Consider the following 18,343-nt stretch of genomic DNA (forward strand, 5'->3'; position numbering starts at 1 on the left):
ACTCAAGACTAAGCAGTCGCCTACACATGAAAAAACATTCATGTGTAAAATCTATCCGTTCCCTAATCGAACGAAATGCATATGTCGTGCAGCAGTAATATGTGTAAAGAGACTGAGAGGCGACATTGCTAAACACTAGTGAAGGGGAAGGCCTTCGTTGTATCTGTCTATTCTTTGGGTACATAGAAAACAATGTAAAGCTTACGGAACATCGAGAGGGGAGAGGTAAAGGATCAGCTCAGATTAAAGACGATTGTTGACTGAAGGAATAAGATTTCTTCTCCGAGGCACATATTCTACACAGCAAGAAGAGAGACCGAAAGACTATTGCTGTTTGAAGCTAAAGAATTTGTTTCATGGCCCTGTCTATCTATGGAACTATGGGATCTCGACCCATTGATATCGTCGGAAATGCAATCGGGTCCATCCATACTCCACACTCATCATGTTGCCCCTGGCCCTTTATAGGTATAGCAAGCGCCAAACGTTGCAAAGACATCCTCATTCTCGTTTCCATGTTGCTGATCGTTTCTTTGCCATGTCGAAGCCGATTATTCGGATCGGAACTTGCGTACTCTCGCCGGCACGCCTCGATGCAATTCGTCTCATACATCCTATGAGTTGAGGTAGTTGCGAATAGCACCCTGTAACTTCGTCGCACCCTCACCAAGCATGCTCGAGAGGTTCTCCAGATCATCACCAGCAGTGATGCCGAATTTGCGAACAAAGTCCTTAGCAGCGCCTTCTAGATCACCGTAATCCTCTTCCGCAACATCATCCTCTGGGCGTCCAAAGTAGGCATTCGAAGAGATCGATGTCGCGCCTTCGAAACCTGTGATATGGGTTAGAATCGCTATCAGTCACCCTCAAGGGGTTATACAACATACCTGATAACCGTGACTTGGCTTCCGCAGAAGCCGAAGGATCGAATGCATTGCGACCAAAAAACTCATCACTCGAGATGCCCTTCTGCATGCCAAACTTCTCTCGCGCATATTTCTCACCGTCGTCCTCGGACGGCTTGCTCACGCTGCCAAAGCCTCCCATCTTCTTCTGTTGTGTAGCGGGCTTCTTGGCTGCCCCTACTTGTCCGAATCCAAGACGTGTGACACCCATGCCTAACCTCTCCATGTCCTGATTTGAGCGCTCGGTCTTCGATGTGGAGCCGAAGCCACCCCGTGGAGGCGAGACTGGCGTTGGCGAGACAATGGCGGAGGGTTCGGGAGCTTTGGATTTGCTTGCGGCGAATTCTGCAGCTTCAGCGTCGGGATCGTATCCCAACTTCTCAACACGTTCTGCTTCTTCGCGAGCCTTTCGCTCTGCTTCCTCAAAGTCTAGTCCGCCATCGGCGACCACCTTCTTCGCGCCAAGACCCTTCTTCTTCGCTCCTAGGATATTTTTCTTGGGCGCAGCCCCTGCGGTGGTCTTTCTTACTGCAGGCTTCGCAGTAACGGCGGCAGGTGTACTAGCTTCCGAGGTTCCAACGAGCGGCGACTTCGGGCGATCTGTCCCGTTACCGTTGGCACCTGGCTTGAGGAATGGCGATCCAACGCGCGGGGTGCCGGTGCGTGACGGTGGGTTCGAGGGGCGTTTGATGGTGGGTTTGTCCCATGAAGAGAAGAAGTCATCGTCTTCGCCGGCTGGAGTATTGTTGCTGTCGCTGCCGGTTGCATCGGTGGCGTCTGTTATTACGACTTCGTCAGGATAGCTGCAGGACGATCGTGTCAGTACATGCTCCTGTCTGTCCGTTTGTAACGAATGGTACAACATACAGCCTAGCATCCGCAGCGCAGCGCCTTGTCAATTCTTCCTTGTACTTGGTGGCCGCATTGCTTGTGTATTTGGCCTTGTGATCCTTGCTTGCGAGCGCAGCAGAGCCGCCGTGTGACTGGAAGTATTTCGTTGCACTCTCGTTGCCGCCAACTTTCATGATCCGCAATTGATCCCATTGCCATACTGTTCTCTGTCAGCACCGAGACCTCCAATATCGCCTCCAAACGCCGACAGGGTAGCGTACTGTCTAGGTTCGTGGATCGTACAAACGAGATGTGCACGCCCATGTTACGATGATTCGCAGAGCAGTCGAGGCATAGGTAGATACCGAAGGGTACAGAACTCCATGTCGGGTTCTTTGCGCCGCAGTCGAAACATATCTACAGTATAATTGTTAGCCCTATTGACCGCCCCTCCGCAGTTCGCAAGCATGCCTTATTTGCAGGCTTCGCCTTGAGCTTGGTAAAGATGTTTTGCGACTGTGTCTTCGTCGCGAGTGCCATGGCGAGGACTGGTAGTAATGGAGCGTTGGTGAGCGGGATAGGAGTCGAGCTGGGGGATATTTTGGCTACGGGAATGCTAGGGTGGCCGCAAGTAGAGGCGCAGCACGTGATAGTCCATTGATGAACGTCGGCCTTGCCGACTAGGAGCCACGCCTTGCAGGTGCATCTCAACTACTAGGCTTCTGATCAGCGCGCTATGTCGTTGTACAAGTTCAAGAGAGTCTTGTTACCGACCCTATGTTCAATCTTTTAATCGTGACATTTCACGGCATCCTTTCTGCGACATCTTTTTCGCTCACCATGCGTGGGAGACGTGCACGAACTACGGCCATCGCGTCTGCGAAAGCGCCCAGTAGACAAGATAGCCCAGAATTATTAACAAGGTGACAACGTCACTTATCTTCGACTAACGCGGGACAGACGGATCCAGTCACCCTATCTGCCCCTCGATCATGCGCCCTACACGAAGGAACATGAGGGGTAGGTAGTATACATCACAGGTCGACTCCCTCTATTTCTTTACCTCTATCTGAAACTTCCAATGCTTGCTCGCCATCATTGCCTTACAATATAACAAATATGCCCTCAGGTATCCAAACCGTTCCCGCCCGCCGCGGCGCTGCCACTGTGGTCAGGCAGGGCCAGAAGATCAAGATAACCAATACACACGGCAATCAGGTCGTCGATACATGGGCCCTCGCCCTGCCCTCCTCTAGCCTCCTTACCACCTCCTCTAAGGTCGAAGCTGCACTCTACCCGAACGCTACCTCAGAATCACTCTCGAAATATTCCTCCGCCGCCAACGCTGCTGCCTCAGCACCAGAGTACATGTCGATGTGCCACTGTCGGGCGTCGTTGTTGAAAGTGACACCAGCAGTAGGTGATATGATGGTCAGCCAGAAACGCGCACCAATGGTGAAGCTAGTCGAGGATACAAGTTCAGGAGTACACGACACTCTGATAGCGGCGTGTGATCGTTGGCGATACAGTGAGTTAGGTGTAACTGGCTATCACGAATCCTGCACAGACAACTTCTGGGACGCGGTGCACGCTTTGTCTTCTTCTTCATCTCTCGGTGAGGAGGAGGTGGAGAGCTTGGAGGGGCTGCAAGGGAAATTGGGAGGGAAAGTGCCGGACCCGTTCAACCTGTTCATGAATATTCCTATCACGCAGGAAGGATCTGGCGCAAATCGGGGCATCAGTTTTGAAGCTCCTTTGACAAAGCCCGGAGACTATGTAGTGCTAGAGGCACAGAGGGATGTCGTAGTGGTTATGAGTGCATGCCCACAGGATGTACTTACAATCAACGGCAAGAACCCTGTAGATGCACACTTTCAGGTCTTAGACTAAGCTACAGAGCTGCTACAGTAACCTGAACACTAATTGTTAAGCACCGTTATTACAGTGAGTTCGGCCCAGCGAATTCCAAACTCAACAATAAAGTGAACATCAAGCATACGCTCACCAAACCTAACCTAAGTGTCCAGGTTACCAGTTTTGCTCTGGTGATACTCTTCCACCATGGTCCCTCCGTCCTCGCGTGCCTTTCCTCTTCCTCTTCCTCTTCCTTTCCCCTCAACCAATCCTTTGCCCCTGTCCAGCGACACACTATGAGCGCTGCCATGTACCAAAGCCCTAGATGTACCATAGAGGCGAATGGTACCATGCCTAGAATCCAAATGAGAAATAACCTATTGCGGAGAATAGTGGACATGCCGAAGACATTTGTCGAGCTCGTAAGGACCCTGAGGGCAAATATAGCAACCATAAGGATCTGGCAGAGGAGGAGAAATATGTGGTCATGATACCACATATGAGAGGTGAATTGTAAATAAGGGTAGCGTGGTAGTTCCACGCGCCTTTCTTTCGGTGATGCTGGAGGCGGTGGGGAAATAGAGCGTGGTGGAGAAGCAGGGGCAGCGGAGCGCTGAGTTATCTCTTCAAGTCTGTCGGCTCGCTCTTGTGCCTCTAAAGCTTTCGCATCGTTGTCGAGATACGCTTGTGCCATCGAAAGCAGCGGAAGAACAACAAGAAAGAGCGGTAAAGTCTGACCAAAGGACCAGGAGTTTTCTTCGACGACTTTACTGTTAATAGTAATGGTCTTACCATCAAAGTTGAATGATGCCATCGCTCGGGTATCCCAAACTTTGATCGTGCCCCATGCCATTGCAAAGGTCAGCCAGACGATCTCCAGCAGCATTGACTCTAAGATATCGCAAAAGGCGCGAATGCTTGTAAAACTTGCGTACAACGACAGGTAGAGCACATGCCAAAACGTTGCCTGGAAATCGTCGCGTAGAGCCCTGCGTTCAACAAAATACAGCATTTGCTTGTACTTTGATCCGGGCCAGGTGCGAAAGTACTTCCGCGTGGTCTCAGCTCTAGGGTCGAACAACCGTATACCGCAGTAGATGTAAGAGGAAGTAATGACAACAACGGAAAACAGCATTGACCAAATCTTCGGACCTCGCCGTACAAATGAGGACGTGCCGAGCTGCCTATAGTAGCAAACAGCACTCAAACTAGGATAGAACCCATCGCCGTCCCCGACGTACTGGTTGAGCCACGCTCTCGATCCAGTCGGGAGCAGTGCAACGAGCAACAGAGAGGCGAGAATAGACATGAAAAATAGTCGAATGATTCTCATGTTATTGTTTGTCTGAAAATAGTCCTCGAGGAAGGTCATAGCAGATGCGAAAGAGAAGCTGGCGATCCAAGCCACAGATACTATAAGAAGTGGAGAACAAGGTCAGTGCAAGCTTCAATTGCAAAATATTCATAGATACTGACCCATGATCTGCCAGTGGTATGCAGAGATTCCACATTTGAGTTGTGAATAGCCAGCAATAAGGACGCCGATACCAGTGACCAGGTTTAAGTCACTGAGGATCAGAACTGATTTTTCCATCGCATACTCGAACCGCTTGCTGGGACTCCATGAGATGAGTCTTTTCCGAACGAAGGATAGAATACCACGATCGACTGGACTAATATATTCTTCGCCTTTGCTATCCGTGCGGTGAACGTTGTGTATTGTGATATAATGCAGTATGAGCAATGCTAGTGTCAGGTAGGCTGTGATGGAGAAGCCTAGAATAACCTATCCGCGAACTTAGTCAAGCACCCCCACTAGTCATGAGTGAGATGAGGTTCTTAGACTTACTCCAATGCCTGAGACATCTGAGTTAGGAAGCAACGGCGGCACGTTCCGGGGTTCGTTGAGATTCGGCAAATAAATCCATGAGCAATCGGGTCTGTGACACTCTGAGTTGTTACTCATTGTGACGAGATCCCAATGGATGCAGGTGTCGCATCACGCAGTCATGCAGCAGAGGCTCTTAGACCAAAGGGGTATGTGCAGTGGTAACCTCGGGAAAGGCCGTATCGGGACTAGCGCTGGCGAAACGAAATCTTGGCAAACTGGGTGGGGAAAAATCTCCAAATTTTTTGGCTATCGATAGCGGACGACTTTTCGAACTCTCGCAGCTTCCAACAACACCGCCCGTGAAAAGAAGGGCCTGCTTCTATAAATCCGGACAAATACCGCCACCATGAAGACACAGTGGAAAGATATCCCCGCCGTGCCAACGAGCCAGGAGTTTCTGGACATCGTTTTATCACGCAGTAAGCTTCGAGACCGTATAACCATGATTGATTCAACTCTAACGCAAAGACAGCTCAGAGAAGGTACCAGCTCTATTCGAGTTATTACGTCTAATGTTTACGATATATTAACTGTAATTGCAGGCTCCCAACACAGATCAGGGCGGGCTTCCAAATCAGCAGAATCCGAGCCTTCTATACGCGAAAAGTCAAGTACACTTCCGAGACTTTCACCGAGCGTCTTACTACCACTCTCGAGGCTTTTCCGCGACTCGTGGATATCCACCCGTTCCATCGTGATCTGCTAAACACGCTGTATGATGCGGACCACTTCCGAATTGCGCTCGGGCAGCTTTCGACCGCCAAGTCGCTCATCGAGACAGTCGCACGCGACTACGTCCGACTACTGAAGTATGGACAATCGCTCTTCCAGTGCAAGCAGCTGAAGAGGGCCGCATTGGGCCGCATGGCGACGATTTGCAAGAGGCTGAAAGATCCTCTGGTCTACCTCGAGCAGGTCAGGCAACATCTGGGCCGTCTGCCGTCGATCGACCCAAACACACGCACCCTTGTCATTGCTGGCTTTCCCAATGTTGGCAAATCATCCTTCTTGAAGTCAATTTCGAGGGCGGATGTCGAGGTGCAGCCCTACGCATTCACAACCAAGAGTCTTTATGTGGGCCATTTGTGAGTTGTGATCGCACAATTTGAATACTGTTCGCGGCTAATGCAGAGGACAGCGACTACAAGATGCTCAGATTTCAAGCAGTAGATACTCCCGGTATCTTGGACCATGCTCTCGAAGACATGAACACCATTGAGCATCAGTCTATTTGCGCCATTGCCCACTTGCGCGCCCACATTCTCTACTTCATGGATCTCAGCGAGCAGTGCGGTTACTCTGTCGCTTCTCAGATTGCCCTGTTCAACAATATCAAGCCTCTGTTCGCGAACAAGTTGATATCAATCGTCATCAACAAGATCGACCTCATGCGGCCGGACCAGCTAGACGACGAGACAAAGGAGCAGCTTCAGGGAATGCTGAAGTCCGGGGAGGTGGAGATGCTCGAGCTTTCCTGCAACACCACTGAGGGCGTCATGGCTGTGCGCAACTCGGTCTGCGACCGATTGATCGCTGCGCGTAACGCTGAAAAGCTCAAAGCCGGTACTAACAGCTCTGGTGAACCCTCTGGTCGTCTTGGAGAGCTACTTCGCCGTATTCACGTTGCTCAGCCTTTGGGCGGCGTCACTCGTGAGACGTCCATCCCAGAAGCGGTACTGAACAAGAAGAAGTACGACAAGGAAGACCCAGAGAGGCCCCTCCTTGAACGTGATCTGGAAGAGGAGAACGGTGGCGCTGGTGTGTACAACATCGACCTTCGCAAGAACTACCTACTCGAGAACGATGAATGGAAACACGACCGCATTCCTGAGGTTTTCAAGGGTCAGAACGTCTACGACTTTATTGACCCGGATATTGAGACCAAGCTTGAGGCTCTTGAGGCGGAAGAAGAAAAGCTGGAGGCGGACGGCTTCTACGAGTCGGAAGATGAGCTTGAGGACGCAGAGGAGGCAGATATCAGGTACAAGGCAGATCTTATCCGTGAAAAGAGGCAGCTCATCCGCAACGAAGCCAAGATGCGCAAGAGTCTGAAGAATAGAGCTGTCATCCCCAGGACCAAGAAGGCGAAGGATATGTCACAGATGGCAACACATCTGGACAGCCTCGGATACGATGGATCGAAGGTCGCAGAACGGGTTCAAAGTCAGACTCGAGGACGTAGCCTTGTTCGCGCAAAATCCGAAGGTCCAAATGGCGACGCTATGGATATCGATACACCTAAGACCCCACTCGAGCGAGCGAGGAGCCGGGGCAGAAGCCAGAGCACTAACCGGAGAACGGATGGTGTTCCGAGCGAAGCTGCTGCCACGAAGGCCGAGAAGATTGCGAAGTTGTCGCAGAAGAAGATGAACAGGAATGCCAGGCAGGGTGAGGCAGATAGGCACCAGACTGGCTCGTTGATCAAGCATTTGGTACGTCTCTTCCTCCTAATTCTCCACTATATGTATAGTCACTAACGAATATGCAGACTGCTGGTAAGCGTGGTATCGGAAAGACGAGCCATCGTTGAGCGGGTTTGTGGTATACTGCGTTTGTTCTGCTTGCACGTTTGTGGGCTCGCAGGTAGGTGGAGAAAAGCATGGTTGGCGTTCAGGATGCATTAGATACCAACTCGCTGTCATGATTTCAGTATGGTAATGCAAGACTTCTTTCACAGATAGCAAGCCTCGCCCTGTTGACTTCGTTGCGCGTCTGAAGTGGTGACCCTATACAGTATCTCGCTCTATGCAAATACTGTAGTAGCCCATGCAGCCAAACTTTGTGACCGGATCCTGACAAATCCTTCGGCTACTCCGAATATTAAAAAGACTAGTGTTAATGGCAGAGGTCTATGCTTCATGCAGTGTATTTCAGAGAGTTCATTAGTCATCGAATGTATCGGCAAAGCTAACAACTGAATCACACGCCTAGACCGTCGTCGATCTGGCAATGTACCTCCGATCTTACTTATGCACTCGGCTTCTTGATTGGCCGTCTACCTAATCTGATTTTCTGTTGTTTCATTGTTGTACCGGTCAAGGGACCGCCGTCATATGCTAATGCTTCTTCACTCCCATTATGCGGTTCATTCCAGAGCAAATCGTCCTTGCGCTTTGATGGATTAGCACGATCAGTTCCCATACTCTGCATCTTGATCTGGTCTGTTGATCGTTCAGCGGATCCGTTAGCATCATCAGAACCGTTCTGGGTGTCGAAACGGCTACGAATAATGGCTGCGAAGGCGGGAGCACAGCCGATGATGACCGCTGGAAGGGATATTAGTAGGCTAGGCGGCGCAGAGAGTGGAAGGAGGGGAAGAACATACCCATCGACGTCTCGATGACAGTCCACATCTGCAGCCATTTCGGATCTGGGGCCTTTGGCACTCCATCCTTGACCCCGACCTGAACGACACGGAGTGTGGCAAACAACTTGAAGTGGGGTGCGACGTTAGTTTTTTCTCTCAAATGGGGTTGTCGGTTTTGTTTCACGGGGCACATACAATGCATATCCAGCCACTGCCAAAGAGGACGAAAACACCAAGCTTCTCTATTTTGGGCATCTGAAGCGTCCAAGTCATGCGAAATGGAAGAAACATTACTGCAAAAGTTAGTAGTTACACTTATGGCGCGCGATATACGTACCTGCAAGATCGGTAGCTACGTCGGCCGCATACGCAAACCACAAGCTGACTTGCCCCCGTTTTTGTTCTCGTGGATTAGCACACATGCCTTGGTTGTACTTTGCTTTGTGGTCGTCGCATACGAAGATAGTGGTCATGCAGCTTCCAATATAAGACTTGGTAGCGGTCAGTGGATGCGAAAAATCACAAGTGCGTTTCCTGCCACATACCAAGATGCAAAACGCCAAAATCCCCCACCACACGACGGTAAATTTGTGTGGAGTTTGGCTCAGCAGCCTCCGGTACAATGTTAATAGTGAGAGTTTCACTAAGGTGAGAGTCGAGTAGAACAACAGCTGACCCGCGGTCAGCCACCGATAAACCATTCCCGCATCGTGAACTAGAAGATGGCGACCAAGTCAAATCATGCTCATTTTGGATATTCTGAAGTACAGATACTCACGGATTTCTGGGTAAGGTGCTGTCTCGCCTCTCTGTACGCTTTCCGCTCGGTACAATGGGCCATTCTCCTTGAAGTACATGACGCACATCGCAACGTAGCAAATGTAGGAGAAACAGCAGAAGAAGTCGTGCAATTCGAAGGGCTTGCGCTTGGTAACTCGAACGATGATGCGCGAAACAAAGAACAATGAAGTCAAGGACAGCATGGCCGTGTTCACCCTTTCAAGGTGGCTCCTGCTCATGGTGGGCGGAGGCCCCGTCTTGTCCCAAGTCACGTTTGAGAGGCTGTCGGAACTCATGATGTGCAGTGATGCGCCACGAGAGGCGCCGTGTCAACGGTCAGATACGATGAAGGTTCGCGAATATGTACACGACGGGCCGTGGCGGACGGGGCGGTGCGGGAAGCAGCCTTGTTTCAACGTCTATCCATAGATGGATGGCTAGTGAATGGACCAGGGTGGTCTGCATTAATCTCTACACCGATATTAGTGTGCAGCAAAAACGTGCATGAGTCGCTGTCTGCTAAGGGACACATAGTCGAGTGCTTTCGCGCGTGTTTTGAACCTACCTGTGGTTCACCATTCACATTTTCGTAAGCAGATGTCAAGATAATAGCTGAAGTCGGATTTACGGAGGTCTTGACGTTCAACTGAATAAAGGCTTGGAACGCCACCAACAACAGGTCTTACCCGTCACGTGTGTCTGAGCGGCAGATCCTTGGATGTCGAGCGATGTTATTGGGGAAATGACTCTGGTTCCCGAGTGTAGGATCAGCATCCCCGCCAGTTCCTCTGGCCTATCGGGTGAAGTGTGTAGCTTGCTTTAGGGGCGCAAACTGCAGCAGATGAGAAGACGATGAATCGGAGCTTTGCAGCTTATTGTGTATGGCTGGCACTTTTCGACAGAGAGAGTAACGAGGCAATTCAACGTTTGTACGCATGAATGTGATACCCTTCAACCTTCCTTATACGGAGTCAGTGTTGAACTAACTATCGGCCCCTCCAGCTCAGCCGAGCCGCCCGCTGCCTCGGTGGGGCTGGATGCTAATCCTGTATCGGACAAGGCGTAACCTATCTCCCTTCACTCTCCATGTGCATCCGGGGGAAGCGAGCCGCTTTGAATTTAAACGCATGTTCTCATGGCAAGGGGCGCTGGACTGCGAAAGGTCTAGGGCCCTCGATTTGCATGCGCACCCTAATAAGACCGACAGGCACCGCTGTTGATCGTTTGGCCCACGTCTTTCTTACCGGCGCGTGTTGTCTCGGCAAGTTCCAACAATGAGGGTCGCGCGTATTGCTCCAGTGGCAGTCCTTGCGGCGTGTGTAACAGCTCAAGGCAGCGGGGCCATCTTTGAGCCGCAGGACTTTAACGTGACAGCCGCCCTCCAAGGCCTTGGTGTCGACGTCTCAACGCTACCAGAGCCTAATAAGCCGGAGACATCCGCCCTCAGCAAACGGTCTTTTTTGGCACCATGCTCGCTTGCTGTATGTCCAACACATCATGTGAAACCATTCATATGGCATGGGCTAACAATAGACTCAGTGTACTTCGTTGACGATTCTTTTCGGCCAAGACCACGTCTTATCTGAGGGAGCATCAGCATATGACGCCTTCACTGGAGCCTACTGGTCTGCTCAGCAAGGCGCACTGAATCCATCCTGTGTGTTCAAGCCTACAAAGACTCTGGACGTCTCCACGTTGATATTGATCGCGCGACTATACCAATGTCCGTTCGCTGTAAAAGGCGGTGGCCATGCAGCATGGGCTGGTGCATCGAGTATCGAAGACGGCATCACTGTTTCCATGGAGAACTTTAAGCAAGTCAACGTGGCTTCCAACAAACAGACTGTCGATATTGGTCCTGGCCTTCGATGGGATGATGTCTTCACTGCTGTTGAGAAGGACGGTCTTAGTGTGGTGGGAGGACGAGTAGGTTCCCGTACATGTTTGTCTCAATATTATCTTACTGACCACTGAAAAGATGGCCCCTGTTGGTGTGCCCGGACTCATTCTTGGAGGAGGCATTTCGCATTTTTCGAACAAGTATGGCTGGGCTTGTGAAAACGTGGCAAGCTTTGAACTTGTCACTGCCTCGGGCCTCGCCATCAATGTCAGTCCGACGTCCTATGTCGATCTGTATTGGGCTTTAAGGGGAGGAGGTAACAATTTTGGAATCGTGACCAACTTTAAGCTTGCTGCCTTCCCTCTAGGTCAGATGTGGGGAGGTCAGCGTGTCTACCTGGAGAGCACTTTCCCAGCTATTCTGGACGCAATTCACCAGTTCACCGTTACGGGATCGTCTACGGATTTGGATGCTGCCCAGATTGTTGTATGTCCACTCCATCCAGTCCAGCGGCCCCTGATATCAGGCTGACATATACAGACGTTTGCCAGTGCCCCTGGTATTGGAAAGGTCGCCTTCGCCAATTTACACTATGCCAAACCAGTTGTCAACGCGCCAGTGTTTGACAGCTGGAAAAACATCACTTCCATTCAAGACACCACTGGCCTTCGACCCATGTCGGGAATGGCCAAGCTTCTCAACGAGGGAGCTCCTGCCCCCGGCGCTTATCAAACATGGTGGGGCATCAGTCTGAAAATGGACAGGCAACTCCTCCAGTTCATCATCGACACCTTCTACACCCAGGAAGCAACCATCGCAGACGTCGAAAAGATTCTTATCATCATGGCCATCCAGCCCATTACTGAAGGCGCATTGAAGGCTATGCAGAAGAATGGAGGTAACGCCCTAGGTCTCGACCCGAAGAATGGGCCGTACTTTATCCTGAACTTCAATGCCGCCTGGAACAAGAAAGAGGACGAGCCCAGGTTCCACCATGTCATCTCCACCATGATCAAACTCATAAAGGCCGAGGCACAGAGAAGGAGTCTTGATAACGACTTTGTTTACTTTAACTACGCGTCTGAGTATCAGGATCCAATTGGCAGCTATGGAGCAGCCAACAAGCAGAGACTGGCCAGTATCTCAAAGAAGTATGACCCAACGCAGGTCTTTCAGTATCTTCAACCGGGTGGCTTCAAGTTGGTAAAGGGAGCGCCAAACCCGAATACGCCGTAAAACGCGGCTTTTCAAAGCAATTATATGTACATACACAACGTGATTACGTTTTTTCAAAAGTATTTTCTTTCCTCCCGGTGTAGTATTGATTTGAAATTGCTGCTTGGCCATCATCGTTCTCAGCGACCACGGCACGATTGATGACCCGCGTGGGTCGCCTGATTTCCCAATGCGGTAGACAGCTTCCAGCAGAAAGTAGTAACGCGGATGTGGCAGGCAAAAGCCGAAGATGGCCAAGATAACGTGCAGCTGGGGTTAGCGAAGTAGAATGACTCGCGCGACCAGGACGATTCGTGCAGTATGACTTGACGGGCGTGGCTGTTGTTGGGGGTCGTTGTAGAGATGGTGGTAACGACTGAGGGTGGTAACGACTGAGACGCGTTACGGCCCCCAAAAATAGCGACTGGGACTCAGCCTTGTGCTATACGCATGAGGGTTAGGAAATGAGTTGGCGCCCGGGGATCTCGGCGTTAGCCGCAAAGCCATACCCGGATTATTATTAATGGGCGGGTCATAGTGAGGCCCCAGTTTGGAAATATCCTGCGAGAAGTCTGCTGTAAGTAAGATTGCAAACCCCACATCGTCTTCGGACCGAAACAAAGAGAATACATGAAGGATTGAAAGCAGGAGAAAAAGAGCGAGGACGCGAGTTGGTGATTTGAAGAAGATATAATAGTTATTAGTAGTCAAACGTCATGATGCAGCTCGCAAACAGCCAGTCAACGGTCGGCTTCCCCCTTGATCCCACGACTCGCGCCATCTACCAACCACCACCCAACTCAGCCCTCTCATGCAGGCGGGACGCCTGATATAATACTAATCACCCCTAATATCGCCACGCTTACCTGCCACTGCCTTATGCTCTCGAGTCTCATCCAATGAAAAGCTCGATCTCCCGACGCCATCACGTCGGAAAGCGTGGGCCCTGCATGGATGGCTCCATGGCGTTGAGGCTTGGACGTGTAGTGTGCACAGTCCAAGGCTTGCATGGGAAGGGCAGTGTTTAGGATGATCGTGGTCAGGACGCCGTGGTTAAGGAGCGGGGCGCCTGACCGCGAGTTGGTTCTCCCGTCGTTTGGCTTGAGCTTTGCTTGCTTTTCTCGAGTCGGTTCATCCTCGTGCCTGATAGCGTTGATCCTTGGGGATCCCACCTCTGTCTTCCTCGCAGCTCGATCCATCCGGTGGTTCTCGACCATCCTTTAGACCTTCCCCAGTGTTTAGTGTCACGGTTCAGAAAAGTGGGAGAAGACATGTTGGTACCATCAAGAGGGAGCCTCATGGCTCTGCTGTGGGCAAGCGCCGCCATTGCGACACCACGTACGTCGAGGCCCTGCCCTGAAGATGTGAAAATACACGAGTGCGATACTAATGCAAGACAGTAATTGCAGAGCCCATACTCAGTCGCGACCTCGAGGCGCGGCAAGCAAACACAAAATGTCCTGATAGCTACAGGTCGAAGAACGGCCTCAACTTCACCACATATTGCGAGCAGAACAACCCACAAAATGGTGAGTACCAAATTGTCACAGGATCAGAAAGTGAGCCTAGCTAATAGGTTGTAGATGCACTACCGCGCTTCAACTCACCCTCTATGGTAGACTGTATGGAGCACTGCTCCCGCTACTGGGGCAACGGCGAGGGCTGCTTCGGCGTCGTATGGGTTGAAGCCAGCAACGATTGCTGGCTTCGCAATAGCACAACATCCAAGGCCGGCTTGGTCCCCCTGGCAGGCAATTACGCCGCCTTGATCAAGGACGGTGAAATGAACCCCGTCGACAAATCCTGCCCGAACAACGATCTCTCTATCAACAAAATGCCTGGCGTCGAGGGGATCCAATACACCACACATTGCGGCAAAGCTATTGGCGGATATGACGAATGCTTTTCGGGGTATCCAAAGCCCTGCTGGGAGAGTCCATATATTGGCTTTTACCATACGAAAACGCTGATGGAATGTTTGAAAATATGTGTCGACCAGCATCCACTCTGCCGCGCCGTATCATGGAGCCCAGAGATGAAAATCGGCTTCGCCAACTGCTGGCCCAAGACTGGTTTTCCGGAGACGCTCACCGATCCTACCCCGAAGATGGGAACCATCCACTCGGCGACGATTACGCAAATTGACCCCGTCGATCGTCAATGTCCGTCTGCGAAGACCTATACCGCACAGGGAAAGAAGGACTTTGAACTTCACTGTGGACAGCTGAATGTGGGCACGAATATCACCTCTCTACACACGCAGAATGTAACCGCGTGCATCGACGCCTGCGCAACCAACGACCAGAAGTGCGTCGGCGTACTCTTCGATTCGAGCCTACAGGGCGGATACAAGAACTGCTACCTGCAAAACACCACATCCGTAATTTCCGACCAAGCAAGCGCAACCTACGCCATCCTCGCAGGCTCAAACATACCTTCCTCCACTAGTTCCTCCTCCCCAGGCTCCAGCAGTGGTTCCAGCAGCGGCTCCAGTAGTGGCTCCAGCTCCGGCAGCTCCAAGGCCTGGATAGCCGGCCCCGTCGTCGGCGTCCTCGCGGGTCTAGCAATCATCGGCGGCGCAATCTTCTTATGGCGCCGCCGGAAAGCAAATGCTGCTCCTGTTGGCGTCGAAAAGGGCCCAAGTGATACCCACCACGGAGGCTATGGGCCAGCGCCGGCGTATAGTCCAGGCGGTGACGAACCGCGACAGTATTACGATGCGCCTCCGACTGAAATAATGGATACTAGGGCCACGTCTGAACTGCCTGCGAGTACAAAGTATGCCCATGCAGATGGAAGGGGAACTAAGGTGACGCCGCACGAGTTACCTTGAGGAGAAAGAGGAGGTGGTGTATGTAATGTTGTCTATTTGACTTTGGTTGAAAATAGCATTGGCCGGTTGTAGAAAAGAAAGCAGGTGGTCTGGTCGAGGTCGGACACTGCATGATGCGCAAATGTTCGATTTCACTTCATGATAATATGGTATTTTTGACCAGTTGGTTTCCTAGTTGATTTAGCATGCATGTCCTTAAGATACCGTAGTTTCACGTTTGTAGCGATTTTTTTGATACTCATTGTGCATAACTGTACTCAAACCTATTCCAATGTGCTGTTGCTCCTATGTGATATGTGTAAAAGAAACATACACTCATGATCTCTAAAACAAGTGTCGTAGAAACAAAGTAATCTTCAAGCCAATGTTATGATCTTTCAAATATGCATTATTTTGCTTCCTCGTTTGTCTTACATAGATACACGTACACACAGCAGCTCGCTTGAAAGCCAAGAGCCCAACACTGCGCCGTCCTAAGTCTCATGATGCCGGCTTCTCCCGTGAAGCCTATAATTTTACAGTGGGCCAGGCCCTAGAGTGGTGAGAAGACGCTGAGACCAAAAAGGTAGATGCAAGAAAGTCGAAGGTAGAAGAGAAATGCCATGCGTCATACGGCGATACTTCCGATGGCAGTACCTCTCGAATTTTGTCGCTCAACGCAACGCGTCGGTGATCCTCGAATCGGGCTCGAAGAAGACCTTCCGTGTAATCTGGCAATTGTCAGTTTCGTCTCGTCCTCTCACAACTGTGTAAACTCACCGCCCAACCACCCGCTAAACTTGCGCAAATCCCCGAACTGATAGCCATCTGCCTAGTTCCCCTCGTACTCTTGAACAGCGCCCCGCTCAGCGCACCGGCCACAACACTGTTGGTATAATCGTGCTTGCCCCGATAATATCCAATTGTGCTATTCAACCCATTGTACAACATGGCAATCACACCCGCACTGTTCCCTAGGAACGGCCCCCTTCGTGTTACTGCGTTGAGAACACCGTTCAGCCGTAACCGCGGCGCCATCGAGGGAGGATTCTTTTGTAAACCTTCAGCGAGACCCCAGGTGCCGCCGATTGTCAAGGCAGTCACGTATGAGATTCCAGTGCCATAGCACAGATCATCCGACCAGCCGCGGCTAGGAAGTGCAGACTGGCCACCAAACTCAGAGGGGACCGAATCTTCGAGCGTGAGGTAGTCAAGGGTGTCTTGGTTGAGGCCGGCGAGCGGGTGCAGTTGCGACGGGTCCGCGTAGAGAAACTCTGAGGGGTTTTGAATAGCGGTGGATGGGTCGAATGGGGTAGGCTGGAAGTTGTCTTCTTTGACGAAATCGGAAGATTGAGGTTGTTGGGTGGTCGAGGCAGATTTGCGCCCGGTTATGCTGTCCCAGCTGATAGACTTGTTAGTAAATCTGGCGATGCATGCGTTGAAGTATAGACAGGGCGTACATTGTCATTTTGAAGGTTGGCTCTCGATGGTGTGAAGATGTGATAGAAGGATGCGCCTGGCGATTAAAAGCCCACCAAGGATCCCGCAACGCCTATAATGCTATGAGAGGTCCACTGAAGCAAAGAGAATATTAGAATACGCAAACAGGAGATGCGCAGGCGATAGTGGTGGCGGTGTGGACGTTGGCGATGGATAGGCAAAAGTTTCTGGTCACCACCAGGAGTGACGAACTAGCTGTGTGGCCCGTGCAGGAATTCTTGAAGAAATGTTTCCGACTCGGAACGACAAGTGCCCCAGATATTTCACTACTTCGATCAACACGACTCAAAATGGCGCTCCCAGAGTACAAGCAGAAGTTCCTCAAAGACTGCGTGTCGGCCGAAGCACTCAAATTCGGCACCTTTACACTAAAGTCCAAGCGCATTTCCCCATACTTCTTCAATGCGGGACTGTTCCACAGAGCCGACTTGCTACGCTCCATATCCTCAGCCTACGCGCACACCTTGAAGGCCCACGGAGAGGCAGACGCCTCTTTCCAATGGGACATTCTCTTCGGACCAGCATACAAAGGCATTCCACTGGCAGCAGCTACCCTTGATAAACTAGCGGATCTCGACGTCTCCAAGTACGGACAGAAGAGCTACAGTTTCAACCGCAAGGAAGCCAAGGACCATGGCGAGGGCGGCAACATCGTCGGCGCATCTCTCAAAGGCCGAAAGGTTGTCATCGTAGATGACGTGATCACGGCTGGAACCGCCATTCGCGAAGCAATCGAAATCATCAAGAAGGAAGGCGGAGAACTAGTCGGCATCATCGTGGCATGCGACAGGCAAGAGAAGATGCCCACGGCTACTGACGACGATGGGAAGCCTGGGCCCAGCGCAATTGGAGAGGTTAGGAAACAGTATGGTATTCCAGTACTGGCGATTTTGACGCTGGACGATGTGCTGCAGTACCTGAGGGCGTTGGGTGGGGAAGAAGACTTGAAGAGGTTGGATGAGTATCGGGCGAAATACAAGGCGAGCGATTAAGTATCATGAGTGGGCCCACGAGAATACGAGTAAAAAGCATGGTCTTGAGGGCAGCAACTACTTGAAAGTGCTCTAGAAATTAGCTTCGTGGACATGAGGACACGAAGAGAAGTGTGTCGGACAGGCGCCATGACACTGCTGGAGCTTCACGATAGATGAATGCAATGAACAAGTATTTCTTCAGAGGCTTTCCAATCAAGGCGTTCATTGCTCAAGCAGCCGAGACTTCTATGGAGAGTCAATATAGACCAAGAGCATTCGAGGTTGAAAGTGGTCTCTTGTTGTACGATGGTTGCTCAACGCTCGCGGGGTTCGTTCGTGCCATGTGAGGGGCCAAGGACGGGGTAGGCGACCCGCACTGGGTAGGCGCGTTCTAGCGCGTCTTTGGCATTCTCAAGTCATGTCCACGCGTCATC

At 51.2% G+C, this 18,343-nt stretch overlaps 9 protein-coding genes across 9 annotated transcripts; 5 read left to right on the plus strand and 4 right to left on the minus strand.

Moving 5' to 3' along the window:
- Positions 1-214: 214 nt before the first annotated feature.
- K460DRAFT_418424 (ArfGap-domain-containing protein) lies at positions 215-2,358 on the minus strand. The gene is made up of 5 exons (XM_040937948.1): positions 2,208-2,358; positions 2,018-2,153; positions 1,773-1,956; positions 888-1,708; positions 215-832 (listed from the first exon to the last, which is right to left on the minus strand). The coding sequence occupies exons 1-5, from the start codon at positions 2,274-2,276 to the stop codon at positions 615-617; spliced, it is 1,428 nt and encodes a 475-aa protein (XP_040785917.1). The 5' UTR covers positions 2,277-2,358; the 3' UTR covers positions 215-614.
- A 497-nt stretch (positions 2,359-2,855) lies between these two features.
- K460DRAFT_290690 (uncharacterized protein) lies at positions 2,856-3,626 on the plus strand (the record flags this gene model as incomplete). Its single annotated transcript, XM_040929221.1, has 1 exon — positions 2,856-3,626. One exon carries the CDS (start codon positions 2,856-2,858, stop codon positions 3,624-3,626), a length of 771 nt encoding a protein of 256 aa, XP_040785918.1.
- A 49-nt stretch (positions 3,627-3,675) lies between these two features.
- Positions 3,676-5,556, minus strand: K460DRAFT_289947 (uncharacterized protein; the record flags this gene model as incomplete). The annotated part of the gene is made up of 3 exons (XM_040929158.1): positions 3,676-5,003; positions 5,067-5,376; positions 5,440-5,556. The coding sequence occupies 3 exons, from the start codon at positions 5,554-5,556 to the stop codon at positions 3,676-3,678; spliced, it is 1,755 nt and encodes a 584-aa protein (XP_040785919.1).
- A 187-nt stretch (positions 5,557-5,743) lies between these two features.
- Positions 5,744-8,011, plus strand: K460DRAFT_315574 (nucleolar GTP-binding protein-like protein; the record flags this gene model as incomplete). Its single annotated transcript, XM_040930312.1, has 5 exons — positions 5,744-5,900; positions 5,954-5,963; positions 6,024-6,566; positions 6,620-7,913; positions 7,970-8,011. The coding sequence occupies exons 1-5, from the start codon at positions 5,828-5,830 to the stop codon at positions 8,009-8,011; spliced, it is 1,962 nt and encodes a 653-aa protein (XP_040785920.1). The 5' UTR covers positions 5,744-5,827.
- A 167-nt stretch (positions 8,012-8,178) lies between these two features.
- Positions 8,179-10,238, minus strand: K460DRAFT_143935 (uncharacterized protein). Its single transcript, XM_040926763.1, has 7 exons — positions 10,134-10,238; positions 9,567-10,039; positions 9,334-9,503; positions 9,126-9,279; positions 8,984-9,081; positions 8,807-8,912; positions 8,179-8,747 (listed from the first exon to the last, which is right to left on the minus strand). Exons 2-7 carry the CDS (start codon positions 9,862-9,864, stop codon positions 8,449-8,451), a joined length of 1,125 nt encoding a protein of 374 aa, XP_040785921.1. The 5' UTR covers positions 9,865-10,039; positions 10,134-10,238; the 3' UTR covers positions 8,179-8,448.
- Positions 10,239-10,663: 425 nt separating this feature from the next.
- On the plus strand, positions 10,664-12,883 carry K460DRAFT_368258 (FAD-binding domain-containing protein). Its single transcript, XM_040933737.1, has 4 exons — positions 10,664-11,049; positions 11,108-11,494; positions 11,547-11,894; positions 11,949-12,883. Exons 1-4 carry the CDS (start codon positions 10,843-10,845, stop codon positions 12,642-12,644), a joined length of 1,638 nt encoding a protein of 545 aa, XP_040785922.1. The 5' UTR covers positions 10,664-10,842; the 3' UTR covers positions 12,645-12,883.
- An 892-nt stretch (positions 12,884-13,775) lies between these two features.
- Positions 13,776-15,816, plus strand: K460DRAFT_144006 (uncharacterized protein). Its single transcript, XM_040926764.1, has 3 exons — positions 13,776-13,961; positions 14,024-14,152; positions 14,207-15,816. Exons 1-3 carry the CDS (start codon positions 13,895-13,897, stop codon positions 15,454-15,456), a joined length of 1,446 nt encoding a protein of 481 aa, XP_040785923.1. The 5' UTR covers positions 13,776-13,894; the 3' UTR covers positions 15,457-15,816.
- A 293-nt stretch (positions 15,817-16,109) lies between these two features.
- On the minus strand, positions 16,110-16,903 carry K460DRAFT_357098 (Tim17-domain-containing protein; the record flags this gene model as incomplete). Its single annotated transcript, XM_040932009.1, has 3 exons — positions 16,110-16,166; positions 16,216-16,837; positions 16,896-16,903. 3 exons carry the CDS (start codon positions 16,901-16,903, stop codon positions 16,110-16,112), a joined length of 687 nt encoding a protein of 228 aa, XP_040785924.1.
- A 290-nt stretch (positions 16,904-17,193) lies between these two features.
- On the plus strand, positions 17,194-18,188 carry K460DRAFT_368260 (orotate phosphoribosyltransferase). Its single transcript, XM_040933738.1, has one exon. It carries the CDS (start codon positions 17,226-17,228, stop codon positions 17,925-17,927), a length of 702 nt encoding a protein of 233 aa, XP_040785925.1. The 5' UTR covers positions 17,194-17,225; the 3' UTR covers positions 17,928-18,188.
- Positions 18,189-18,343: the final 155 nt, after the last annotated feature.

Source organism: Cucurbitaria berberidis (assembly GCF_010015615.1).
Source record: "Cucurbitaria berberidis CBS 394.84 unplaced genomic scaffold K460scaffold_4, whole genome shotgun sequence".
Classification (NCBI taxonomy): Eukaryota; Fungi; Ascomycota; class Dothideomycetes; order Pleosporales; family Cucurbitariaceae; genus Cucurbitaria; species Cucurbitaria berberidis.